The 25,384-nt window shown below is 43.3% G+C and overlaps 1 protein-coding gene across 10 annotated transcripts in view; it reads right to left on the bottom strand.

The window, feature by feature from the left end:
• LOC107499678 (protocadherin gamma-C4) overlaps positions 1–25,384 on the bottom strand; it is a 155,491-nt gene that overhangs the window by 84,840 nt on the left and 45,267 nt on the right. Inside the window, exon 2 of one of the 10 annotated variants that reach the window (XM_016124129.2) lies at positions 18,421–19,521. The exons of 6 other annotated variants lie outside the window; for them this stretch is intronic. In XM_016124129.2, coding sequence (XP_015979615.2) covers positions 18,421–19,521 — 1,101 coding nt within the window. Of the gene's footprint in view, positions 1–4; positions 4,434–9,325; positions 12,434–18,420; positions 24,937–25,384 lie in introns of those variants that run through there. 3 more of the 10 variants (XM_016124119.2, XM_036225157.1, XM_036225159.1) reach the window with 3 other exon arrangements.

The raw sequence follows: 25,384 nt of genomic DNA on the forward strand, positions 1-25,384 counted from the left end.
TCACTGGAACCAAAGGGGTATCTTCTATAGGAAACTTGGAATCCTCTGAAACACATGAAGGTTCATTTTTCTCAAAGCTCTCCTGGCTGATGAGCATGTCCGCATAGTTGGGCTGCGGGAAGATCAGGTGACTCTTCCGAGAGTCTGCAGTGAGGGACACTTCGTGGGAATAGGTCTGCAGAAACGCCTGCACCCCGTCCACACCCACAAAGTGCGAAGCAGGTTGACTTGCCAATCCGCCTCCAGAAGCCTGGAGCAGACGCGATGTGTGCCAGCACCTCAGTCTGAGCGCCAGCAGTACGATGACAAAGGCTAGGAAGATGCAAGAGACTGCGGCTACCGCCACCACCAGATACAGTGTGAGGCCAGAGTCCTCAGGGTTCGTGGAGGGTTTGAAGCTTTCCAGGTCGGCCAGGACATCTGGGATGCTGTCGGCTACAGCAACTGTGAGCGTGACGGTGGCCGAGAGAGGGGGCTGGCCATGGTCCTGGACGGCCACCACCAAGCTCTGCTTGAGGGCATCTCTGTCCATCAGGGCACGCGCTGTGCGCACCTCGCCTGTGTTTAGCCCCACTGCGAAGAGCCCTGGCTCACTGGCCTTGAGCAAGTGGTAGGACAGCCAGGCATTCTGGCCAGAATCTCTGTCCACTGCCACCACTTTAGTCACCAGGTACCCAGGTTCTGCAGAGCGGGGTGCCAGTTCCACACTGGTGGAAACTTCAGTTGGATGGGTGGGGTACAGGATTTCTGGTGCGTTGTCGTTCTGGTCCAGCACAAACAAGGTCACTGACACGTTGCTGCTGAGTGGTGGGTCTCCACTGTCTTTTGCCCTCACCTGCATTTGAAGATCTCGAAACTGCTCATAGTCAAAGGAGCGAAGAGCATAAAGCACACCTGTGTTGGAGTTAATGGAGACATAGGAGGAGAGAGGAGCCCCTTGGATGATGTCCTCGGCCAAGGAGTAAATCACCCGGGCATTCTCATTGCTGTCAGGGTCATGGGCTGTCACACTGAAGATGGAGGCACCTCTAAGGTTGTTTTCAGGGAGATAGACTGAGTAAGAGGTTTGAGAGAAGGAGGGTGGATTGTCGTTGATGTCAACCACATGCAGGGTGATGTGGATTTCTGTGGCAAGAGGCGGTGTTCCTCTGTCTGTTGCTGTCACTGTGATATTATATTCAGAGGTTTTCTCTCGGTCAAGAATTTGTGATGTCAACAATCTATAATAATCTTCTACTGACTTTTCTAACTGAAAAGGTAGACTCTCCTGGATGGAACAGACCACTTGGCCATTCTTCCCAGAGTCTCCATCATGAGCATTGAAAAGAACGATTACTGTTCCTTGAGGAGCATCTTCCCTTACTGGACTAAACAAAGATGTAACAATCACTTCGGGTCTATTGTCATTTACATCTTCCACTGAAATGTGCACTTTAGTCCACCCCTTCAATCCGCCACCATCTTCAGCTTGTATTGCCATTTCAAAAAATGCACATTCTTCATAATCTAGACTCTTGGCTGTTGATATTTCCCCAGTATTTTCATCAAGCTGGAATAACGGAGATTGCTTCTCACTGATTTTCCAGAATTTATATGCCACTTCGCCGTGGGCTCCCTCATCCGGGTCGCTAGCTCTTACAGTAAGCAGCCGGGTGCCCAGGGGCACATTCTCTGGGACTGTCACTCGGTAAATCGGCTGAGCAAAAACCGGGGTATTGTCGTTCGTATCCAACACTGTCACTTGGATGTGCACTGTGCTGGAGCGACGCGGCTCGCCGCCGTCGGAGGCGATGAGGACCAGGTGGTGAGCAGCCTCTTCCTCGCGGTCCAGGGCGCGCTCCAGCACCAGCTCTGGGTTGATAGTCCCGTCGTCTCCAGTTTGCACGTCCAGGGAGAAGTGGTGATTGGGGCTGAGCTGGTAGTTCTGCAGGGCATTCAAGCCCACATCCGGGTCAACAGCCTCTGGGAGTGGGTAACGTGTGCCAGGCGCAGTGATTTCGTTAATCTTTACTTCCAGATTTTCGGCCTGGAATTTTGGGTTATTATCATTGATATCAGTGACTTCTATTTCTATTCCATAAAGTTGCACTCCGTCTTCAACCAGGACTTTAAAGTTAACCAGACACAACGCGCTCCGAGCGCAGAGCTCCTCCCGATCTATCCTGCCCGCGGTGACCAAGCTGCCACTTCCCAGGTTCAGAGCGAAAAGCTGCGTCCTACCTCTGGAGACGATGCGGACTCCGCGCTCCGCCAGCTCCCGGAGCTGCAGCCCCAGGTCCTTGGAGATATTTCCCACGACATAGCCTTTTTCTGTCTCTTCAGGCACCGAGTAGCGGATCAGGTTGGCCCGGGTCTCCCACATCCTCCTCAGGAAAAGGCACAGCAGGACCAGTCTCCCAAGGTGCGGGCGATTCTTTGGAGCGGCCATAGTTGCTTCACTCGGATTTCTTTCCCCCCAGAATGCTTTCTGTGCACGCTGACTCCTTAGGTTTTTTTCTCCTCCTAAAAATTATGAGTATATTTTTCCTTGAGAAACCCGGTGTGTCCCAAGTTGAGAGGCTGAGTTTTGTTGCAGCCCAGAGTCGGTTTGTGGGATCTGAGGGGCTTTGTGTAGTCGCAGATTCTAATATCCCGATGGAGCGCTGACGGAGCTTTCCTTAGAGTTGGTGAACAGCGGCGCTCAGAGTCCTAAGGCGTTACTACACTCACTGAGATGGGCAATACAGTACTTGATCACAGATGACTGAAAAAGAAAACACTACTCTCTTCTATGAGTTTAGATTTCTCTAATTGTTCTCACATTTATATTTCAAAAGCAATTGACATTTGTGGATATCTTAGTTGGAAATGAAGTGGAATGAAATTGCTATTAGGTGTATTATTAAATATATCAAACATATCAAATTAACTTACTCTAATTCTTGGTAGAATTTTGCTTTCTGTTCTTAATTTTATAAATATATGCATCTTAAATAATTTAAATTGAATGAATACATATGATAGATTATTCACTTTTTAAGTTATTTTATAAGGTTAATTATTTTGATAGCAAAATTCCTGGAGTAAGTTTTCCTTGAAATTTTGCTTACAAAATAATTTTAATGAGGCAATAGCAATAGATTTTCTCACCTAATATTGCTAAACTTAAAAGGATTGGTTTTCAAATGTTATATATTTGTGACTGTAAAACTTTTATGCTTTAAAATTTTTGTTTTGTTTTGTTTTTAGTTTTCGGTGTGTATACATAATTCATGCACAGGGTATGGCATCTGGAAGAGTCAAATAAACACACTGAAAGGCTGGTTTTCATTTCAGTCTTTTCATCAAGAAATAATGCAATTTTAAGGTAATCGTAATCTTATTCTAAGAGTCACTTAAACTTAATTCAGGAAAAAGAACACAAGAAATAAAACAAGTTATAACCACTAGAAAGTAAAAAGTGACATTATAAGCAATTTCAGCAGTTTGTAAAGATGCCCTTTACTGAAGGAAAGTTCAGTTCCTTAGGGAAAGCAAGCAAAAAACTGATACTTATGTAATGGCAACTTTGTATATGAATAAAATTAGGTTTTGCCTTAAAATGGAAAATTCAAGATTCTCCTTTCACTCTACAGATATAAGGATGAGAAAACTTCTAGTCACTAATGTATAGTGCTTCAAGTAATAAGACAAATCTAGTGACTTTTCCACCTCTTCTTCAAAAAATGTAGATCAGGAGTGATAACAGTGATAGAGGCAGTGGAATTTCCTCATCTTTTATCAAAAGTCTTCTTATAACTATAAAGAGGAAAAGGAGAATTTTGCATTCAAGAAAGCATGATGGAACTTAAATAATGACTTCAACTTTCTGGTGAGTTTATAGAGTGTTTCTCTGTCTCTCTCTGTTTGTCTCCTTTTCTGTCTCCCTGTCTCTTTCTCCTCCTCATATACACAAAACACACAGAGATTATTTTTCTTATGATTATAAGGGATTCGAAGAATCATGAATATGTAGATATAAGGAATTAGACATGAAGAATAAATATAAGAAAGGGATAGAAACTGTACCAGTGAAATTAGTGAAGGATAATACCAAGTAGTAGTTTTTATGCTATAAAGGGTCAATTAAATGATTGCATACTTAAATTTAATGTTTACTTACACAATAGATAAATTTCAGTAGCTTTGAAAAAAGGTAAGGAATTTGTACAATACTTTTGCCATGAAGCAAAGAGCAAGCTCTCACTACTTTGTAAATCCAAACTTGGTAAGATAACTGTATTTTATGGCACATAAATATGTATGACACCCCCAATTCACCATCCCATTGAAGAACATAAGTATAGCTTTCTGACAGGCTAAATATCCCCAAGACAACTCATTATACTTAGAAATGTAATATATTTTCATATAAATATGGAAAGTTGGGTAGATAATGAAAAGGACGAGGCACTTAAATGCAACTCACCGCTGTTAGTGTTTCAGGATGGGAAGTTGACTCACTGGAATTACAAAATGGAAATAAGGCCCCAGATGATTCAGCGCAAAGCATATCTTGTCCTGAACTCAATTGCTCGTTACATTTTAGAAAATTAAACTCTGTCTTTCCAGCATGGGCAACGTGCAGATTGTAGGAATAAGGTAAAGTCCTTTCGTTATAGTTAGGGGGAACTACGGGTCCAGACTTGATACAAAGACCAGGCTGCAAGCAGCCCCAGGCGGCGGGGCTGGAGGAGCGTCGCAGGCGCAGGGCGACCGCCAGAATCACCGCGAGGAGAAAGAGCACTGAAATCAAGGCCAAGGCCACCACCAGGTAAAACTGCAGCTCAGCCTGGGGGTCCGAGGGCTCGGCGCGGTCACTGAAGTCTGGCAGAGCCTCTTGTAGGCTGTCAGCGAAGACCAGGAGCAGCGTGGCGGTGGCCGAGAGGGCTGGCTGCCCCCCATCGCGCACAGCGACCAGCAGGCGCTGGCGGGCAGCGTCCCTCTCGCCCAAAGCGCGCGCCGTGCGCACCTCGCCCGTGCGCAGCCCCAGGCTGAACAGTCCGGGCTCGCTGGCCTGCAGCACGTGGTAGGACAGCCAGGCGTTGTGTCCCGAGTCCGCGTCCACCGCCACCACCTTGGTGACCAGGAAGCCGGGCTGCGCGGCGCGCGGCACCGTGTCGAAGAGCGCAGAGCCGTCGGGCCCCAGCGCCGGGTACAGCACGCGAGGCGCGTTGTCGTTGCGGTCGCCCACCAACACGCGCAGGCTCACGTTGGCGCTGAGCGCGGGCGAGCCCTGGTCGCGGGCCTGCAGCGTCAGCTCGAAGGCGCGCAGCTGCTCGTGGTCGAAGGCGCGCTGCGCGAACACCACCCCGCTCTGCGCGCTCACCGACACGTAGGACGACAGCGCCCGCGGCTCCAGGTCGCTGGCCACGATGGAGTAGGAGACGTGGCCGTTGGGTCCCAGGTCGGGGTCGGAGGCGCTGACTTGGGCGATGGATGCCCCGGGCGGATTGTTTTCTGGCACGTGGACCAGGTAAACTGACTGCTGGAAAACCGGAGCGTTGTCGTTGACGTCGGTGATGCGCAGGGTGATGGTAGTGCTGGAGGAGAGGGGCGGCTTGCCTTTGTCGGTGGCTGTGATGGTGACGTTGTACTCTGGGGTCTGTTCCCGGTCCAGGGTCCCGTCTGTTACCAATTTATATGAATTTTTAGACGAAGAGATTATCTGAAAAGGTACATCACCGTCTAACCGACAATATACTTCCCCATTCTCCCCGGAATCTTGGTCATTTATTCTAATCAAAGCAATTAGTGTTCCCGGCACTGCGTTTTCCAGTATCATTTCCGGTAGAGAATGGATTGTAATTTCCGGGCTGTTGTCATTTTCATCCCGAATGTTAATTTCAACTGTACATTGTGCAACCAGTCCTCCACCATCCCTTGCTTCCACCACAATAGAATATTCCTTGATTTCTTCGAAATCCAGTGTCCTTAAAGTGGTTATTTCTCCGCTTTTTGAATTCAGATGGAAGACTTGCCCAGTCCTGTAGAATGAATAAGTGATTTCTGAGTTGACGCCCTCGTCCAGGTCGGTGGCTGACACCTGCACCACGGTGGTGCCCAGGGGCTCGTTTTCTCGAAGGCTGACTTTGTATATGTCCTGGTTGAAGATAGGGGGATTATCATTGGCATCAGTGACCTGGACCCGGAGCTCAGTGGTGCCGCTTAGCGGTGGATCTCCGCCGTCCAAGGCAGTGAGGATCAGATTATGATAATTTAGTTGTTCCCGGTCTAAGGGTTTCTCCAATATCAGTTCCGGGTATTTACTACCATCTTGTTTCTCCTTATTTACCAATGAGAAACTAGAGCTTAGAGAGAGTTTGTAATTCTGGAGAGAGTTTAAGCCAATATCTGCATCTTCTGCTACTTCTAATATAAATCGCATGCCAGGCAGTGTGGACTCACTTATTTGCAGCTCAAAGGAATTTTGCATGAATTTTGGCGTGTGGTCATTAATATCCTCGATCTCTACATTCACGTGATAAAAGTTCAAGGGATTTTCAGCAACAGCCTCAAATTCCAGCGCACAAGCCGGCTTCTTCCCGCATAGCCGCTCCCGGTCCACTCTACTGCTCACAAGTAACTCCCCGCGCTCTGAGCTCACACTGAAGTAAGGCTTCTCTGAACTGATGCGCAGTTTTCGAGTCGGTAACTCGCGGACACTGAGTCCCAGGTCCTTGGCGAGGTTCCCCACCACGGAGCCCTCGGGCAGTTCCTCGGGGATCCTGTAGCGGATCTGCTCAGAGGGCGCCGCCGGGCAGAACAAAGACAGCAGGAAGAGAAAGAGCACTGGCCGTCTCTCAGCCCAGCCCCTGTCCCCAGCGCCGCTCCCCATCCCTCTTGCTCCCCTCAGCTTGCTCACCGGCCTGGAGGCGTGGATGACAAATAATCTCTGCGTTGTAGATGTCGGGAGCTCGGAACAGGCTTTAGTTTCTGCACGGGGTCAGGTTTGCTTCTTTTCCAGAGGAGGAAGCGGTGTAAAGGCTCGCTTTAGCGGGTCTGAGTTGGGTAAAGTGCTCTGCGGCTGCGCGAGGCGATCGCGGGTGCCGAGCTTATCACTCTGGCCAACAGCGGCGCCCAGAGACCGCACTTGGAAACTGCAGCCTCTGCTACTTCAGTCCAACCAGCTACAGTAATAATTGTGTGCCTAACTGAACAAGCCATGTTTTTATGTTAATATATTTAATATCTTAGATTATAAGTCTTCCTTGAAGGTATCTTTCTCTTGTTTCCAAATTATTAGACATATGTTGGATTTTTATACACATCTACATGTATTGGTACATTCATTTCACCATTCAACAAACATACATTGAACTCTTCTTGCCTTGTGCTAAATACTGCCCTTGTCTTTGGCGATACGACACAGGTATTGCCTTCAGAGAATTTATTAACTACTGATTTAAAAAATTCATCCTCTTCATTAGCTATGACATGTGAAAGAATTTTTAAACTTCTTTCTATTCCTGTTTTCCCCCAACATTTCTACATAATTAATGCTGTTTCATATAACATATTAGGGAACATTGATCCTGTTAAAAACTGTCTTGTAAAATAGTGTAATTTTGTAGTAATGCTCAAACATTTCTTCCCTATGATAATAACACTTTCTTTATAAAAATAATTTCTTTTTACTCTTCCAACTACCTTAAGAAGTATTCATTCATTCAAAATAAAACTGTCCCTATCATGTAGCCAAGACATAATTTACTCTGTCTTCTTCTTTGTATCTTAAAATGACTTGGCTTATATCACACCCAATATAGTACATAACTCAGTCTTAAAAGTTACTAGGGGAATGTTTATTATTTATTCTTCCATATAAAGTCACAAAGGGATATTCTAATAGGCTGCATTACTTCCTTATCTATGGACCTATTTTACACTGAATCAGTGACTTCGGAATTAGAGTAATTAAGCTTATGGTGGTTTTATTTAAATAAATTTACTTATTATAGTGATTTTTTCTAATTATTTTACTTTATTTGTTAAAAAATTTTTGACAATAAGTGAACATTTTGAGCAAGAGTAAGGATTTTCTTTTCTATCAGGGCAACTTTCCACAAACATTTTAAAATTGCAAAGTGTCAATAATATAGTTGTTCCCTTAAATGACTAAACCCAAACACTACAGAAAATATGAAGTTAACTCCCACCCACTATATATACAAATTAGTAGGTAATACTGTACTGTGCTTGGGAAATGTACTTTTTATTACTAATAGATGATTCATTGTATTTTCTAGTTTCACCTGATAATGCAACAGAGGTTATAGCTTTATTAAAAAGCTATAACAAGGAATACAGAAAACACACACACAGTCCAGACGAAGTCATTTTTAGTTGAATTAATTAGCTTGTTTAAAATCTATAAACATGAAACTTCTGTTTGTAAACTAACATTCTCAAACTCTCTCACCATGAGAATACAGCATATTTCACATGGCCACATCACCAAAGCAGCTCATTGGAGCTTTACCCAAACATGTTCTGTATTTTACAGCAGTCACCTTCAACAATTTAAAATGACATTTTATTACAAATCTGGTTTTTTTGGGGGGTGGTGGTGGTGGAAAGCAATGGCTTTAGACTTTAGATCCCACTTCTCCTTTGGTATGAGCCCTGGGTGACTACTGACATGCAAACTCAACGTTTAAGGACCAGTCTCACCTACCATCAGGATCAGATTCATCCTTTAAAGTAAGTTCATGTTTTGAAATATAAGAATCATTAAAGCTTTTTAAGGGTATTAAAGCAGACCCAAGGCTCAGAAAAGAGATTTAAAGTGAAGGAATCCTTGAGAGCCCCGTTTTAGGTCCAAACTCTAAACACGATCCTAAAAATTTTACTTCTACTAAGCTAATCCAACGAGTTAGAAGTCTTGATAATTTTCCCTCAGTTCTAATTTAGGAATATATATATATATATATATATATACACACACACATATGTATACATATACATACATACGTACATACATACATATAAACAAACTTACCTTATGTGTTTGAGTAACTGTTTCTTAAGTGAATGAGTGGTAAGTGATAATTATAGTAAAATATGGAAGGCTTTAAGGGGTTGAGAGTTCACATTTAAACAACCTTGTTCAAGTCTTTGGAAAGCAAATGGAACAAACCATGATTATTAGAACTCAATTTTATAGTATCACCACTAAAGTAAACCTTAAACTGTGCGGTATATATTAAATATTATTTTCAACTTTCTTCAAAACATGTTTTGAAACATAAATTTATTTAAAAATAATTCCTCTTAGAAATAAATATAAACAAAAAACTGAACTCACCTGAACAGTAGCAGTGTCATCCTTACCTTCATGAAATTCTATGGATGTTAACAAAGAATCACTTTTCTCACAGCTATCATGGCTGATGAGTGTGTCCGCATAGTTGGGCTGTGGGAATATCAGGTGACTCTTTCCTGAGTCTGCGGTGAGGGAAACCTCATGGGAATAGGTCTGCAGGAAGGCTTGTACTCCCTCCACACCCACAAAGCTTGAGGCTGGCAGACCCACCAACCTGCCACCCGAAGCCTGAAGTAAATTTGACTTGTGCCACCGCCATAGTCTGAGCACCAGCAGCACAACAACAAAGGCGAGAAAGACACAGGAGACAACAGCCACAGCCACCACCAAGTACAACGTTAGATCCGAATCATCAGAGTTAGTGGGGTTTCTGATGTTGCTCAGGTCAGCCAGGACATCTGGGATGTTGTGGGCCAATGCCACAGTGAGCGAAACCGTGGCGGAGAGAGGAGGCTGGCCATGATCCTGGACGGCCACCACCAGGCTCTGCATGAGGGCATCTCTGTCCAGTAAGGCCCGGGAGGTGCGCACCTCACCCGTGTGCAGCCCCACGGTGAAGAGCCCTGGCTCGCTGGCCTTGAGCAGACGGTAGGACAGCCAGGCATTCTGGCCTGAGTCTCTGTCCACTGCCACTACCTTGGTCACCAGGTAACCGGGTTCTGCAGAGCGGGGTGCTAGTTCTACACCAGTGGAACCATCATTGGGGAGCGATGGGTACAGGATTTCAGGGATGTTGTCATTCTGGTCCAGCACTAACAGACTCAGTGACACATTGCTGCTGAGTGGAGGGTCCCCACTGTCCCTGGCAGTCACCAGTAGCTGTAAGTCTTGGATCTGCTCATAGTCAAAGGAGCGCAGTGCATACAACACACCAGTGTCAGAATTGATGGAGACATATGAGGACATAGGTGCCCCCATGATGATATCCTCAGTCACAGAGTAAGTGACCTGAGCGTTCTTGCTACTATCCAGGTCATAGGCAGTCACAGAGAAGATTGAGGCGCCTCTGGGGTTGTTCTCTGGGATATAGGCTGAGTAGGAGGCATGAGAGAATGAGGGTGGATTGTCGTTGGTGTCTGCCACATGCAAGGTGATATGAGTTTCAGTGGATAAAGGTGGAGTTCCTAGATCCGAGGCCATCACTGTGATATTGTACATTGAGGTCTTTTCTCGGTCCAAATATGTCCATGTTACCAATCTATAATAATTATCTATTGATTTTTCTAATCGAAAAGGCAAATTATCATGTATGTAACAGACAACTTGACCATTCTTTCCAGAGTCTCGGTCATGTACATTCAAGAAGGCAATTACTGTTCCTGGATGAGTATTTTCCAAGACTGGGCTAAACAAAGATGTAACAATCACTTCGGGTCTATTGTCATTTACATCTTCTACCGAAATGAGTACTTTGGTCCTCCCCATGAGTGCCCCCACATCTTCAGCTTGTATTTCCATTTCAAAAAATGCACATTCTTCATAATCTAGACTCTTGGCTGTTGATATTTCCCCAGTATTTTCATCAAGCTGGAATAACGGAGATTGCTTCTCACTGATTTTCCAGAATTTATATGCCACTTCGCCGTGGGCTCCCTCATCCGGGTCGCTAGCTCTTACAGTAAGCAGCCGGGTGCCCAGGGGCACATTCTCTGGGACTGTCACTCGGTAAATCGGCTGAGCAAAAACCGGGGCATTGTCATTCGTATCCAACACTGTCACTTGGATGTGCACTGTGCTGGAGCGACGCGGCTCGCCGCCGTCAGAGGCGATGAGGACCAGGTGGTGAGCAGCCTCTTCCTCGCGGTCCAGGGCGCGCTCCAGCACCAGCTCTGGGTTGATAGTCCCGTCGTCTCCAGTTTGCACGTCCAGGGAGAAGTGGTGATTGGGGCTGAGCTGGTAGTTCTGCAGGGCATTCAAGCCCACATCCGGGTCAACAGCCTCTGGGAGTGGGTAACGTGTGCCAGGCGCAGTGATTTCGTTAATCTTTACTTCCAGATTTTCGGCCTGGAATTTTGGGTTATTATCATTGATATCGGTGACTTCTATTTCTATCCCAAAAAGTTTTCCTCTGTCCTCAACCAGGATATTTATATTTACAAGGCAAGGTGCGTTCTGAGCGCAGAGCTCCTCCCGGTCTATCCTGCCCGCGGTGACTAAGCTGCCGTCCCTCCGGTTCAGAGCAAAGAGCTGCGTCCTACCTCTGGAGACGATGCGGACTCCGTGCTTCGCCAGCTCTAGTGACTCCAGCCCCAGGTCTTTAGAGATGTTACCCACGAAGGACCCTTTGTCGCTCTCTTCTGGCACTGAGTAGTGGATCTGTCCCCTCCCGATCTCACACAGCGTGCCCAGAAGCGCGCACAGCAGGACCATTTCGCTGCGTCCTCGGTAATTCTTTGGAGCGGCCATTGTTCTCTTGTTACGGAATCCACTTAGAATCTTCATTGGACATACGTTTCTTGTTTACCTTTCTGCTGCAGCTATGGAGATCAATCTGTTGAAAGCTGGAGGGTCCCAAATTTAGGGACGGAGTTTCGCTGCCGTTTGTGGGATCTGCGGGTCTTTGTGAGGTGGCAGCCCTGAGTATCCGGACGGGGTTGGGTTACATTTATCTCCAAATCAGGTGAACAGCGGCGCTTAGAGTCCTGAACAGTTATTGCACCTACTTAGATTCGTAATACTGTATGCTAGATTACTGGGAAAAAATACTATTTGCTTTTTAGTTCGTTTTGCATTTCTTTAATTTGTACCTGAATTCATATTTTAAAATTGCCAAGAAGCATGGGATGTAGTAAGGTTTAAGTCTTATAAAGCATTACAAAATGATCAGATTTATGGGTTAGCTTCATATTAAATTATTCATATTTCTGGAATACATTTACCCTTAAAAATTATTAAAATTTTATTCCTTATTATGCTCTAAGATTTATTGTAAATGTCTTCAATATATTATCAAATAAATAAGAACTCCATTTGTCACTAGAAATTCATTTATAGACTAATACAGACCTATTAAAGATGATTGACTAAGAAATTATTTTACTTGGTTTAAACTAATTAATCATTATAATAAGGTTTCTGTAGTTATTGCTTTTAATTTTCTTTGGAAAGTCTTTTTAATTGTGCATAGATAAAAATGTCAAATTAATATTGTAAAATTTTAACAGTTTAAGTGCTTTTACTTTCAAGTTTTATTAGAGATTATGCTATTTAAATATTTTATTTAATTTTTTTCCATTTGAGTAGAAAACACTTGAAAGGTACATATAAATTTACAAATGAAAAGTAAAACTAATTCCCATTTTTCTACCAATAAGAGATTATTACACTTTAAAGAAGACTTAATTATCTTCCTAAGGTAGACATGTATTCTAAAGTTATTCTCACCTTTATTAGTACCTTAAAGCAAAAGAATCACAAAAAAGGTAAGGAACACATAATTATCACTAAAGAGTTAAAAAGTGCCAGTGTAAAAAAATATTTTTTTATTTTTCAGCAATTTGTAAAGTGGACATTATCTAATGCAATTAGTAAGGAAAATCTAGCAAAGGGCTGAAACAACGTATTATTATCTTTTGTATATACTTGTATGTACATCAGATGAGCAATTTTGTCTAAAATTTGAAGAATTCAACTATCTTTTATCCTAGAGATAGCAGAATGACTAAAAGACATCTAGCCATGTTAGTTTAAGGCTGCAAAAAAAAAGGTCAAAATATTGTCTTTTGTTAATGGAAGAGTTGACAGAAAAAGCTTCAATGCAGGTTAATCCTGAAATCCTATGGCATAAGTAGGGAGAGCATACTTCAATCTTACGGTGAACAAAATGGACCTACTGACCTACTGCTAAGTCAAACCATTTTACATACAACACTCACACAGTACATTGCATACAATTACAACGGGTCCATCTACATAAAATTCAGGTTAAGATATATTATTCTAGGTGATTTTGAAAGAAGGGAAAGTAAATAGAAAAGACAAAACAGATTAGTATGGAAATCATAACAGTAAAAATAGGTTAAGAAAAATAATTTTAGCTTAAATTTTTTCTTTAAATGTTTACTTAAATGATTGCCTACTTTTACATTTACAGCATGTCCCAGTTGAAAAAAGATTATCTATTAAATGGCAAAGAAAAATTAAGGGGGAAATCCCATTAGCCTATGTGACAGAGCTTATAGCATTGTTTAACTTTTCCTTTTGTAGATAAAACTTCATCCTCACTGCTTTGTAAATCAGAGCCTGGTAAGACATCCCTAAAACACACATATGCTCCTACTTCAACCTCCCTTTAAGAACGGTATGACAGCTTTTTGACTGGCGACAATTTTCTTAAGACAACTTTTAAATCTGAACATTGTATGTTTTCCTGTGAATACTGAGAACTGGATAAACCACAAGAAGCAAGTTATGCTTAAAGAAAACTCACCTGATGGGAAGTCGACTCACTGGAATTACAAAATGGAAATAAGGCCCCAGATGATTCAGCGCAAAGCATATCTTGTCCTGAACTCAATTGCTCGTTACATTTTAGAAAATTAAACTCTGTCTTTCCAGCATGGGCAACGTGCAGATTGTAGGAATAAGGTAAAGTCCCTTCGTTATAGCTGGGGAGAACCACGGGTCCAGACTTGACACAAAGACCAGGCTGCAAGCAGCCCCAGGCGGCGGGGCTGGAGGAGCGTCGCAGGCGCAGGGCGACCGCCAGAATCACCGCGAGGAGGAAGAGCACTGAAATCAAGGCCAAGGCCACCACCAGGTAAAACTGCAGCTCAGCCTGGGGGTCAGAGGGCTCGGCGCGGTCACTGAAGTCTGGCAGAGCCTCTTGTAGGCTGTCTGCGAAAACCAGGTGCAGCGTGGCGGTGGCCGAGAGGGGTGGCTGCCCACCATCGCGCACAGCGACCAGCAGGCGCTGGCGGGCAGCGTCCCTCTCGCCCAAAGCGCGCGCCGTGCGCACCTCGCCCGTGCGCAGCCCCAGGCTGAACAGTCCGGGCTCGCTGGCCTGCAGCACGTGGTAGGACAGCCAGGCGTTGTGTCCCGAGTCCGCGTCCACCGCCACCACCTTGGTGACCAGGTAGCCGGGCTGCGCGGCGCGCGGCACCGTGTCGAAGAGCGCAGAGCCGTCGGGCCCCAGCGCCGGGTACAGCACGCGAGGCGCGTTGTCGTTGCGGTCGCCCACCAACACGCGCAGGCTCACGTTGGCGCTGAGCGCGGGCGAGCCCTGGTCGCGGGCCTGCAGCGTCAGCTCGAAGGCGCGCAGCTGCTCGTGGTCGAAGGCGCGCTGCGCGAACACCACCCCGCTCTGCGCGCTCACCGACACGTAGGACGACAGCGCCCGCGGCTCCAGGTCGCTGGCCACGATGGAGTAGGAGACGCGGCCGTTGGGTCCCAGGTCGGGGTCGGAAGCGCTGACTTGGGCGATCGATGCCCCGGGTGGGTTGTTCTCGGCCACATGGACCACGTAGGAGGCCTCTTCAAAACCTGGCACATTGTCGTTTACATCGCCGATGTGCAGGGTGATGCTTGAGCTGGAAGAGAGAGGCGGCTTGCCTTTGTCAGTGGCTGTGACGGTGACATTGTACTCAGGGGTTTGCTCGCGGTCTAGAATTCCGGCTGTCACTAATTTATAAGTGTTTCTTGAAGAAGTGAGTAATTTAAATGGAACATCCCCTTCTAATTTACAAATAACTTCTCCGTTGTGTCCCGAATCCTCGTCACGGATTTTGAGTAAAGCAATGTATGTTCCTATTCTGGTGTCTTCCATAATAAGACCTGGTAGAGATTGGAATATCACTTCTGGGACATTGTCATTTACATCTAGGACTTCTATCTCCACAGTACATTGGGCAATCATCCCTCCACCATCCCTTGCTTCCAAGACAATGGAATATTCTTTGATTTTCTCAAAATCTAATGTATTTCGAATAGTAATTTCACCCGTATCAGAATTCAGGTCAAACTGGGTGATCTGGCCTGATTCAGTGAAAGAGAAGGTGATCTCGGCATTGACACCCTCATCCTGGTCAGTGGCCATTACTTGAAGCACAGTGGTGCCTGGGGACACGTTTTCCAAAAGACTCACCCTGTATAGCTCTTGGCTGAACACTGGGGGATTATCATTGGCATCAGACACTAGGATCTGTATCTGTGCGGTGCTGCTTAGGGGTGGATCCCCGCAGTCTGAGGCAGTCAAGGTCAAGTGGTAGGACTTCTGCTCTTCCCGGTCTAAAGGCATCTTCAGTACTAGCTCAGGGTATTTACTGCCATCTAATTTCTCTTTATTCACGAGTATGAAATGATCATTGGGACTGAGTTGGTAATTCTGTAGTGAGTTGGTACCAATATCTGCATCATGGGCAGATCCTAAGATAAATCGTGCCTCAGGCTTTGTGGACTCACTTATTTGCAGCTCAAAGGAATTTTGCATGAATTTTGGCGTGTGGTCATTAATATCCTCGATCTCTACATTCACGTGATAAAAGTTCAAGGGATTTTCAGCAACAGCCTCAAATTCCAGCGCACAAGCCGGCTTCTTCCCGCATAGCCGCTCCCGGTCCACTCTACTGCTCACAAGTAACTCCCCGCGCTCTGAGCTCACACTGAAGTAAGGCTTCTCTGAACTGATGCGCAGTTTTCGAGTCGGTAACTCGCGGACACTGAGTCCCAGGTCCTTGGCGAGGTTCCCCACCACGGAGCCCTCGGGCAGTTCCTCGGGGATCCTGTAGCGGATCTGCTCAGAGGGCGCCGCCGGGCAGAACAAAGACAGCAGGAAGAGAAAGAGCACTGGCCGTCTCTCAGCCCAGCCCCTGTCCCCAGCGCCGCTCCCCATCCCTCTTGCTCCCCTCAGCTTGCTCACCGGCCTGGAGGCGTGGATGACAAATAATCTCTGCGTTGTAGATGTCGGGAGCTCGGAACAGGCTTTAGTTTCTGCACGGGGTCAGGTTTGCTTCTTTTCCAGAGGAGGAAGCGGTGTAAAGGTTCGCTTTAGCGGGTCTGAGTTGGGTAAAGCGCTCTGCGGCTGCGCGAGGCGATCGCGGGTGCCGAGCTTATCACTCTGGCCAACAGCGGCGCCCAGAGACCGCACTAGGAAACTGCAGCCTCTGCTACTTCAGTCCAACCAGCTACCATAATTACAGTTTTTGCCTGACCGAACAACTTTGAGTCTACGTATTTAATAATTTTTTATTTGTACCAGTAGAAATATCCTTATCCTAACTTTCCAGGTTTTATGGAAATCACATAGATTTAATACATAACCTCTATATGTTGACATAATTGTTCCCCAATCTTCAAATCCGCACTAGTAACAGAAAGATGGCTATACAGAGATTTGGTAAACGATCTCAGGGTACAGTAATTTTGAATACTTAATGATGAGCAATACATTTAATAAAGCTTCATGCCTCTTTCCTAGTTTATTTTCCTTTTGTTTTTCTTTATTTTTTGGGTACTTCCGTGCTATTTATTTCTTTTATTTTTTCCTGAAAGCATCAGTAATTGTCTTAAAAAGAGAACAATTTATACTTATCTCCAAATATTTCTCTTCTTTGAAAATAGTTTCAGTGTTTTATTTATAGTAATATTACCTGATTTTCACATACCAGTCAAGGAAATGATGTAGCCAGAAAAGTAAGCCTCTCCTGCTCCTTTCCGTTGCACAATTATTTTTCTGATTATGAAATGTAACACCATTTCTCTAAGTTACCAGGGGAATAATTTTTTTCCTTGCAACACAAAGTTCCTAACCATGGTCTACTCCACTGAGGCACTGACTCCCACTTCTGCACTTATATAATATCCCATGATGACCTCGAATGAAGGAAATTGTTCCAAAAAAGTTTAGTGACTATTTCTCGTCTTCGTTTAAAAAATATTTTTAAGTAACAAATTGGGGAGGGGATTTTCTTTTTCAAAATATTCAATAACCACATTTCTGCCTCACAAAGTGTCAGTAACATTTTCTTCTCCCCAAGTACTGTACATCTGAACACTGCAAAATATATAAAATACTCACACTGTTGCATATTTATATGAAAAATACCACCAAACACAACACTGTGCTAGAAAAAAAGTCATTTTAGCACTCAAAATGTCCAAGTAAACAAGATTACCTCATCATCAACCCCTTCCAGATGCTAATCAACTGATACATTGGGATTTATTGAAATATTATAAAGTATGGAAGTAGTTAATCCCAGATTGGGTTATTTCTAACTGAATATTTCAGCATACCCATTAAGTAAAGTCTGACTACGGACCCAGGACTTGAGTATATGAGGTGGTTGTTTCATTGAGGTGCCATCTCCAAGCTCCCACTTGCAGAGCCCATAGTCATGCTTCACATGGCTGCACTACTACACCTGCACACTGGAAATCTGTGGTAAAACATGTAACTTATAATAATTGAAAAATAAATTTTATTTGACATATTTTATTGGTTTTGAAAAATGATCCTCAGTGTGGCATTAGACTCCAAGTCTATCATTGTCATAGATATTAGTAAAGCTTTACACAGACATTTTATTCTTCAAGCATTTACCAAATCTTCCAAAAGGACCTAACTTTAATAAATGATTATGCTTTTAGAAGGTCAAGAAGCAAATGAGATTTTTCAAGGTTACCAAGTTGAGGCATATGAAAGCAGAAGCTAGACACCAAAGAAAACCTCAGACAAAAACCATCTTCAAGAACCGTTTATAGATCTGATCTAAAGAGAATCCTGAGAATAAGGCTTCTACTAACCAAGTGCAATGAGAAAGATGTAATTCATTCACATTCATCAACTACATAAATTAGGAACATCAAGTAGAAATAGGTAGAAGGTATAAAAATGTGATAGTCCACTTATTCACATTCTTGTCCATAGACGTTCACTATGGAAATAATACCAAAACCTATGTCAATTAAGTGTTGCATGGTAAAGAATCACCACTGAAATAAACCATTAAACTTGCTTTAGCTCTTTAAAATTTGTTCATCCCATCTTCAAAACACCTTTCCCAAAACAAGAAGAAATTTACACAAACTATCATTCCTCCACGTTTATATCCTAAAGATAAATGAATGACTGAACTTACCTGAATACTTTGCATTTCATCCTTACATTCATATAAATCTATGGATGTTAACAAGGAATCTTTTTTCTCACAGCTCTCTTGGCTGATGAGCGTGTCCGCGTAGTTGGGCTGCGGGAAGATCAGGTGACTCTTCCGCGAGTCCGCAGTGAGGGATACCTCGTGGGAATAGGTCTGTAGAAATGCCTTCACCCCGTCCACACCCACCAACTGTGAGGCGGACACGTGTGGCAGCTCGCCTCCTGCAGCCTGGAGCAGGCGCGACGTGTACCAGCGCCTCACTCGGAGCGCTAACAGCACAATGACAAAAGCGAGGAAGACGCAGGAGACCGAGGTCACCGCCACCACTAAATACAGCGTGAGGCCTGAGGCATCAGAGTCCTGCGGGACCTCTAAGCTACCCAGGTCAGCCAGGACATCCGGAATGCTGTCAGCCACTGCCACAGTGAGCGTGACGGTGGCCGAGAGAGGGGGCTGGCCATGGTCCTGGACAGCCACCACCAGGTTCTGCTTGAGGGCATCTCTGTCCAGCAGGGCCCGCGCTGTGCGCACCTCGCCGGTGTGCAGCCCCACCGCGAAGAGTCCTGGCTCACTGGCCTTGAGCAGGCGGTAGGACAGCCAAGCGTTCTGGCCTGAGTCTCTGTCCACTGCCACCACCTTGGTCACCAGGTAACCGGGCTCTGCAGAACGGGGTGCCAGCTCCACACCAGTGGAACCATCAGTGGGGAGCGCCGGGTACAGGATCTCCGGTGCGTTGTCATTCTGGTCCAGCACAAATATGCTTAGCGACACGTTGTTGCTAAGCGGTGGGTCCCCACTGTCATGCGCAATCACTCTCAACTGCAGGTCACGCAACTGCTCATAGTCAAAAGAGTGCAATGCATACAGGATGCCGGTGTCGGAGTTGATGGAGACATAGGAGGACAGAGGTGCACCCTGGATGGTGTCTTCAGCAAGGGAGTAGGTGACCTGGGCGTTCTCGTCGCTGTCAGGGTCATGTGCAGTCACAGAGAAGATGGAGGCACCTCTGGGGTTGTTCTCGGGGACATAGACAGAGTAAGAGGACTGGGGGAAGGCAGGTGGGTTATCATTGGTGTCTGCCACCATCATCAAGATGTGAGTTTCCGTAGACAAGGGTGGGGATCCACCATCTGTGGCTTTCAGCGTGATGTTATACACAGAGAGTATTTCCCGGTCTAGGTTTTTTGCTGTTACCAATCTGTAATAATTGTCTATTGATTTTTCTAATTTAAAAGGAAGATTTTCTGAAATAGTGCAGGTCACTTCACCATTCTTCCTGGAATCTCGGTCGTGAAGATAGAAAAGAGCAATTACTGTTCCAGGAGGCGTGTCTTCAGGGATTGAGCTGCTTACAGATGTTACAGTCACTTCCGGGGCATTGTCATTCACATCTAAAATGGTGATCAGTATTTTAGCCCTTGTTGTACTGCCAGGACCATCCTGAGCCTGAACTTCCATTTCATAGTAGCCAGATTCTTCATAATCTAGGCCTTCTAAAGTTGATAATTCTCCCGTATGGGAGTTCAGCTGGAATACTTGTAGAATTTTTTGAGTTATTTTCCTAAAAGAATATGTCACTTCCCCATTGACTCCCTCGTCTGGGTCAACAGCATTTACTGTGAGCAGTCTTGTGCCCACTGGCACGTTCTCAGGTACAGTTGCTTGGTACTGGGGCAAAGAGAAGACTGGCACGTTATCATTCACGTCCGCCACTGTTACTTGGATGCTGGCAGTGCCGGATCTGGGTGGGTCGCCACCGTCAGAGGCTGTGAGGAGGAGGTGGTGAACCGCCACTTCCTCCCTGTCTAGCGCCCGCTCCAGCACTAATTCTGGATACTTAGTTCCGTCATCACCAGTTTGCACAACCAGGGAAAAGTGGGGATTGGGGTTGAGCTGGTAGCTCTGGAGGGAGTTGGTGCCCACATCCGGATCCCTAGCCTCATTTAACGGTAACCGCACCCCGGGGGCTGTATTCTCCATTATTTTTACGTTCATTTCTTCCATCAAGAACCTAGGAGGGTTGTCGTTAACATCTGTGATTTCCACTTCTATAGGGTAAAGGTTCATTTTCTCTTCCATCAGGATGTTAAAACTCACCAGACACCGCGCGTTCTGAGCGCAGAGCTCCTCCCGGTCTATCCTGTCCGCGGTGACCAAGCTGCCACTTCGCGGATGTAGAGTGAAAAGCTGTTTCCTACCTTTGGAGACGATGCGGACTCCGCGCTCCGTCAGCTCTTGGGGCTCCAGCCCCAGATCCTTAGCGATATTACCCACAAAGGACCCTTTGTCTGTCTCCTCTGGCACAGAGTACAGAATATGTCCTGCCCAAGCTTGGCTCCGGATTCCCAGGAAGATGGAGAGCAGGATGAATCCTCTGTAATCCCCGCCCCTCTGCGGAGCCGCCATCGTTGTCTTGCAGATATTGTTTAGACCCTGGGCTACCTCCTGTTGTGTTTCTGGACGCCAGTGTGTCCGCGTAGGGCCCTCTGTATTCAGAAAAGGAACTCAGAATCCAGTAGAATAGAGATCTGAGTTTGGTGCCTCTTGGAAAAGAGTTTGTCTCAAACTGGCATTTCTTTTTGTTGTAAAAGCACCGTAGTTCTGGCAGATCTTTTTGCTCCATTATTCCCCTGGCTGGTGAACAGCGGCGCTCAGAGTCCTTACTATGTTACTGCATCATACTGAAGCACAAAAACTGATTTTTCAGAAAGTTATTTTATCCTTCAAAATGCTTCCGTTTATATTTCTTTAATCCATATAGCTCTGATATTATTTAAAAACCCATTTTAAGAAACTGAATTGATGCAACAATGTTCATGGATGAGTGTTTATTAATGCCAGATGATTTTTCAGAATTCTTCGGTTTGCATTGAAACTTTGCAATGATTCTTGGGCAGTGCCTCACACTTTATTGCACATAGATAAAAATCAGTCATTGCAGGTAAAAAAAAGTGTGATTTACTCAAAACAGTGTTTGTATAAATAAGAGAGATGTTATATAGGAACTGTTTATATCAGAGTAAAATTAATTTAAATTAATTAAATAATATTGAACACATACTATGCACTAAACATCACCATGTAAAACTCAGATAGTAAAAATTTACTTTAAAATATAAAGAGTTAATTTAATAACGTTTTCAACTGGATAGAACCTTAGAGAGAATTTAGTCCAATACCTTTATTTCGATAATTTTTAAAATGAGAGGGAATTGCCTTGTCCTGGACTATCCAGTAGTAGAACCAATGTCAGAATATAAATATTCTCATTCCCAGTCTTCTGAGAAGAAAAGGGGAATCATTATTGGCCATGGCTGATGCCTTATGCTCAAAAAGTGCCACTAGAGATAAAGTGAGAAGCCAAGTAGCAACAATCAGCTATAGAAGCAACTCATTTTGTACAGAAGTTGGAAATTTGTAGAAGTCCTAAAGGTTGTGGATTCATAAGAAAGTGGGTGTTGGCTTGACTGCTTTTTTTCATCATTCAAGTCAAATAATTGTTCTACCTTATTCCAGAATAATTAAAGAAAGGTGTGTCTCTAGACAGCCTTTGAGCATACATGCAGGATGGTCTGAGAGGATCCTTCAAGGTTCTCATTTTTCAGCTGATGTTAGTAAAATAAATCTCAATCATTGATGCATCTGTGGTTACCCTCAGCTGGTAAATAAAACAAAGTTTCTCCTACATAGTTGCAAGAGAAAAGAGAATGACCTGCTCTGGAATGATGACCTAGCAAGAATTAGCCTTGCTTTGCAAATTATTTTAAGCCCCAGGGGAGTAGGTAGCAGCACCAAAAGAAGGAACCAGAAGTAATATTGAAAATGCTTACCTTAGTTGGTGAGAAGTTTCTAAGTAATCTATTTTTGCTCTCTGATTACATTGCTCCAAAATATAGGGAATACTTTGAATGAAATGCTGTTTATATCTATCAAAATAATTCATGGTCATGTTTGTTTTCACTAAGTAGATAAAAAGCTTTTTGTTTAAATGAACCAATATGAGTATTACAGATTAATTCCATAAACAGTTAAATACTATTTGTTTAGTAGTAATTTTAAACTTCTTGTTGATGTATATAAAGCATATTGTCACCAAAGATTATGAGTATTTGCAGATATCTGCAAACAAAACTTTCATGTCTGGATATTATGGCTCCTAATGTCATAATTTTTTCTATCTGATACTTCAAAACTCAGTGTCATCTCATATTTGTCTCTTATTCTATTTCTTAAAAGTTTCAATTAACATTACTTCTGAGCACTTTATTTAGAGCCAACTAAATAAGATCAAGACAGATGAAATTATAGACATATTCTAAACATAAAGAATACTTTAGGAGTAAATGGCTGCATTGTCTCTAGTATCAAGTTTTCTAAGTTATTCTACAATATAAAATTAAACATCAAGAGTCTCTACTAGATCACCACATTATGTTTAAATATAAAATAAGCCTATTATATAAAGTTGAAATAATTTCATAGTTTTAAACAAAGTATGTTATTATTGGTTGAATTGTTAGGAAGAATCTTGACCTTCATTGCCTTAAAAAATTCTACGGAAAAGCTATTTGACTCCCCAGGCATTGAATTATCTTCTCTCCTTTCTTCATGGAACTTTTTAAAATTGAAGAACCATTTGTTTGGAGTTCTATTTGGGTTTTCATTCCCAAAGACATAGGAATTTTCCAATGATTCTCTCTGAGATTTTATTCCTTTCCCTTTGATAACTTCTACCTCAAAAGAAATTCGATCAGAAACTGGTGGTTTTCAGGGACGTCAAAATAGCCCAATAATTTGGTAGATTTTTGCCCCTGATGCTTCAAAATTCAGTATATGCTCAAAATCTCAGAATGCCTATCTTATTCACAATGACCTATATGGTATGTAGCTTAAATCACCTCATTTAGTCAGAACTTAGCAAATTCCAAGATTGCCAAGATTTAACACTTGATCAATCCAAATGAATGAATGACTGTTGTGAGAGTAGAATCTGATAGTTTTTCTATTAGTAAAATATTTTATTTGTTTAAATGAAATGGTCACAGGTGATTCAGATAAGATAATAAAATAAACCAGTTTGCTACTCATGAAACCAGTTAGTGAGTGTTGCTTATAACAATGAAGTTTCAAGATGTAGTTTAAATCATCCAGAACTGATGATATAATAAAACAACATTTAACTGTCAGAGTGTATGAAATAAATTGTAATATTTGTATGAGAAACCATCTGATCCCCTTGACCACTACCCAAGATTCAAGACCTTTAAAATTATTTACTATTAAATACTGATTAAAAGCAACAAAGCATTATATCACAAATGTCTAAACAAATCAGATTTGAAAATATGTATGACTGGAATCTCTTGGTTAGTCATATACATTTGGAATCTGGTAATAAATAATTCTACAATAATGGCTAAAATGTAAATAGTACAATAGGGATTTAGAATTCACACCTTTGGGCCACAATAAATCAGACTAATTATCCTTTCAAATGGCAACCCTCCTTTCCTTAAATATTTGAATGAGTTCCTACATAACAGAGCCCTATTTTATATGGGTTAAATGTGCTGATTATTTAAATTGTTATTTGAGCACTATTTCTCTTTCATTCTTCCATTCACTAGTCACACCTTTATTTTTAAAGATATATCCTGTAAAGGATACTAATGAGCATATTTAAAATTTTATTTTTCTTTTTAAATACTATCAAGCACACAGATTGCAGAGACATTGTAGTAGGCATACAGCATCAGGTACTTACATTTATTTGTTAATGATATAATTATAATAATGGTGATGTCAACAGATACTCATTCGCTGTGCTGCTTTATAGTTTGAAAATGACTTTTATACAGTTATTTTATTTTCCCAGAATTTGTGTCAGGTAGATAAGACAAATCTTTTCAAGTTAAATTTTACTTTGAAGACTATAGATATTGCGACGGGCCTAAGATGAATAACAGATAGTTCCAAGCATAGTATTCAGGTCTCCAAACACCAAAGGTCAGGTCTTCCCAATTACTTTTATTTTTTATAAAAATAGTTTTGGATTACTAAGTGGTAAAGATAGAAATATCTCTCAAAAGATCTCCATCATTTTAGAAAGCAGCTGCTCTTATTTAAAACTGGGTGGGGGGGGGAACATGATATTGATCTTATTTAACAGAGGCTGCAATTCAGGTTTTTTTTTTCACAATAGAAAAAGAATTTCAGAAATTTCACATACTAGAAAAAAAGAGACCCCAAGAAATGAGATGTATGCAAACGAAGGCACAGAGAGCTTCCCAAAAAGCTTTCCAAGAGGAGAAAAAATTTAAAAATTATGACATAAATTAAGTTTTTTGCCATGAAGTTCGAGGAAACTAAGGTTTAATAGATTTCTATTGCTATAAAAGAAAACCTTAAAATTGTATAACTCACCACACAGGACTAAAACAACTAAGCTATGAGTAAAGAGAATTTTAAATTTTCCTATTTAACTAAAACCAATAAAATCAATAACCTCACCTGAACGAGGGATCCTTCCTCTTTATGGAAACCTGAATCTTCCTGGATCAAAAGTGGCTCGCTTTTCTCACAGCTCTCTTGGCTGATGAGCGTGTCCGCGTAGTTGGGCTGCGGGAAGATCAGGTGACTCTTCCGCGAGTCCGCAGTGAGGGACACCTCGTGGGAATAGGTCTGCAGGAACGCCCTCACCCCGTCCACACCCACCAACTGTGAGGCGGACACGTGTGGCAGCTCGCCTCCTGCAGCCTGGAGCAGGCGCGACGTGTACCACGCGCCTTCACTCGGAGCGCTAAACAGCACAATGACAAAAGCGAGGAAGACGCAGGAGACCGAGGGGGTCATGCCACCACTAAATACAGCGTGAGGCCTGAGCATCGAAGCCTGCGGGACCTCTAAGATACCCAGGTCAGCCAGGACATCCGGGAATGCTGTCAGC

This window comes from Rousettus aegyptiacus, unplaced genomic scaffold, assembly GCF_014176215.1.
Source record: "Rousettus aegyptiacus isolate mRouAeg1 unplaced genomic scaffold, mRouAeg1.p scaffold_m13_p_7, whole genome shotgun sequence".
NCBI lineage: Eukaryota > Metazoa > Chordata > Mammalia > Chiroptera > Pteropodidae > Rousettus > Rousettus aegyptiacus.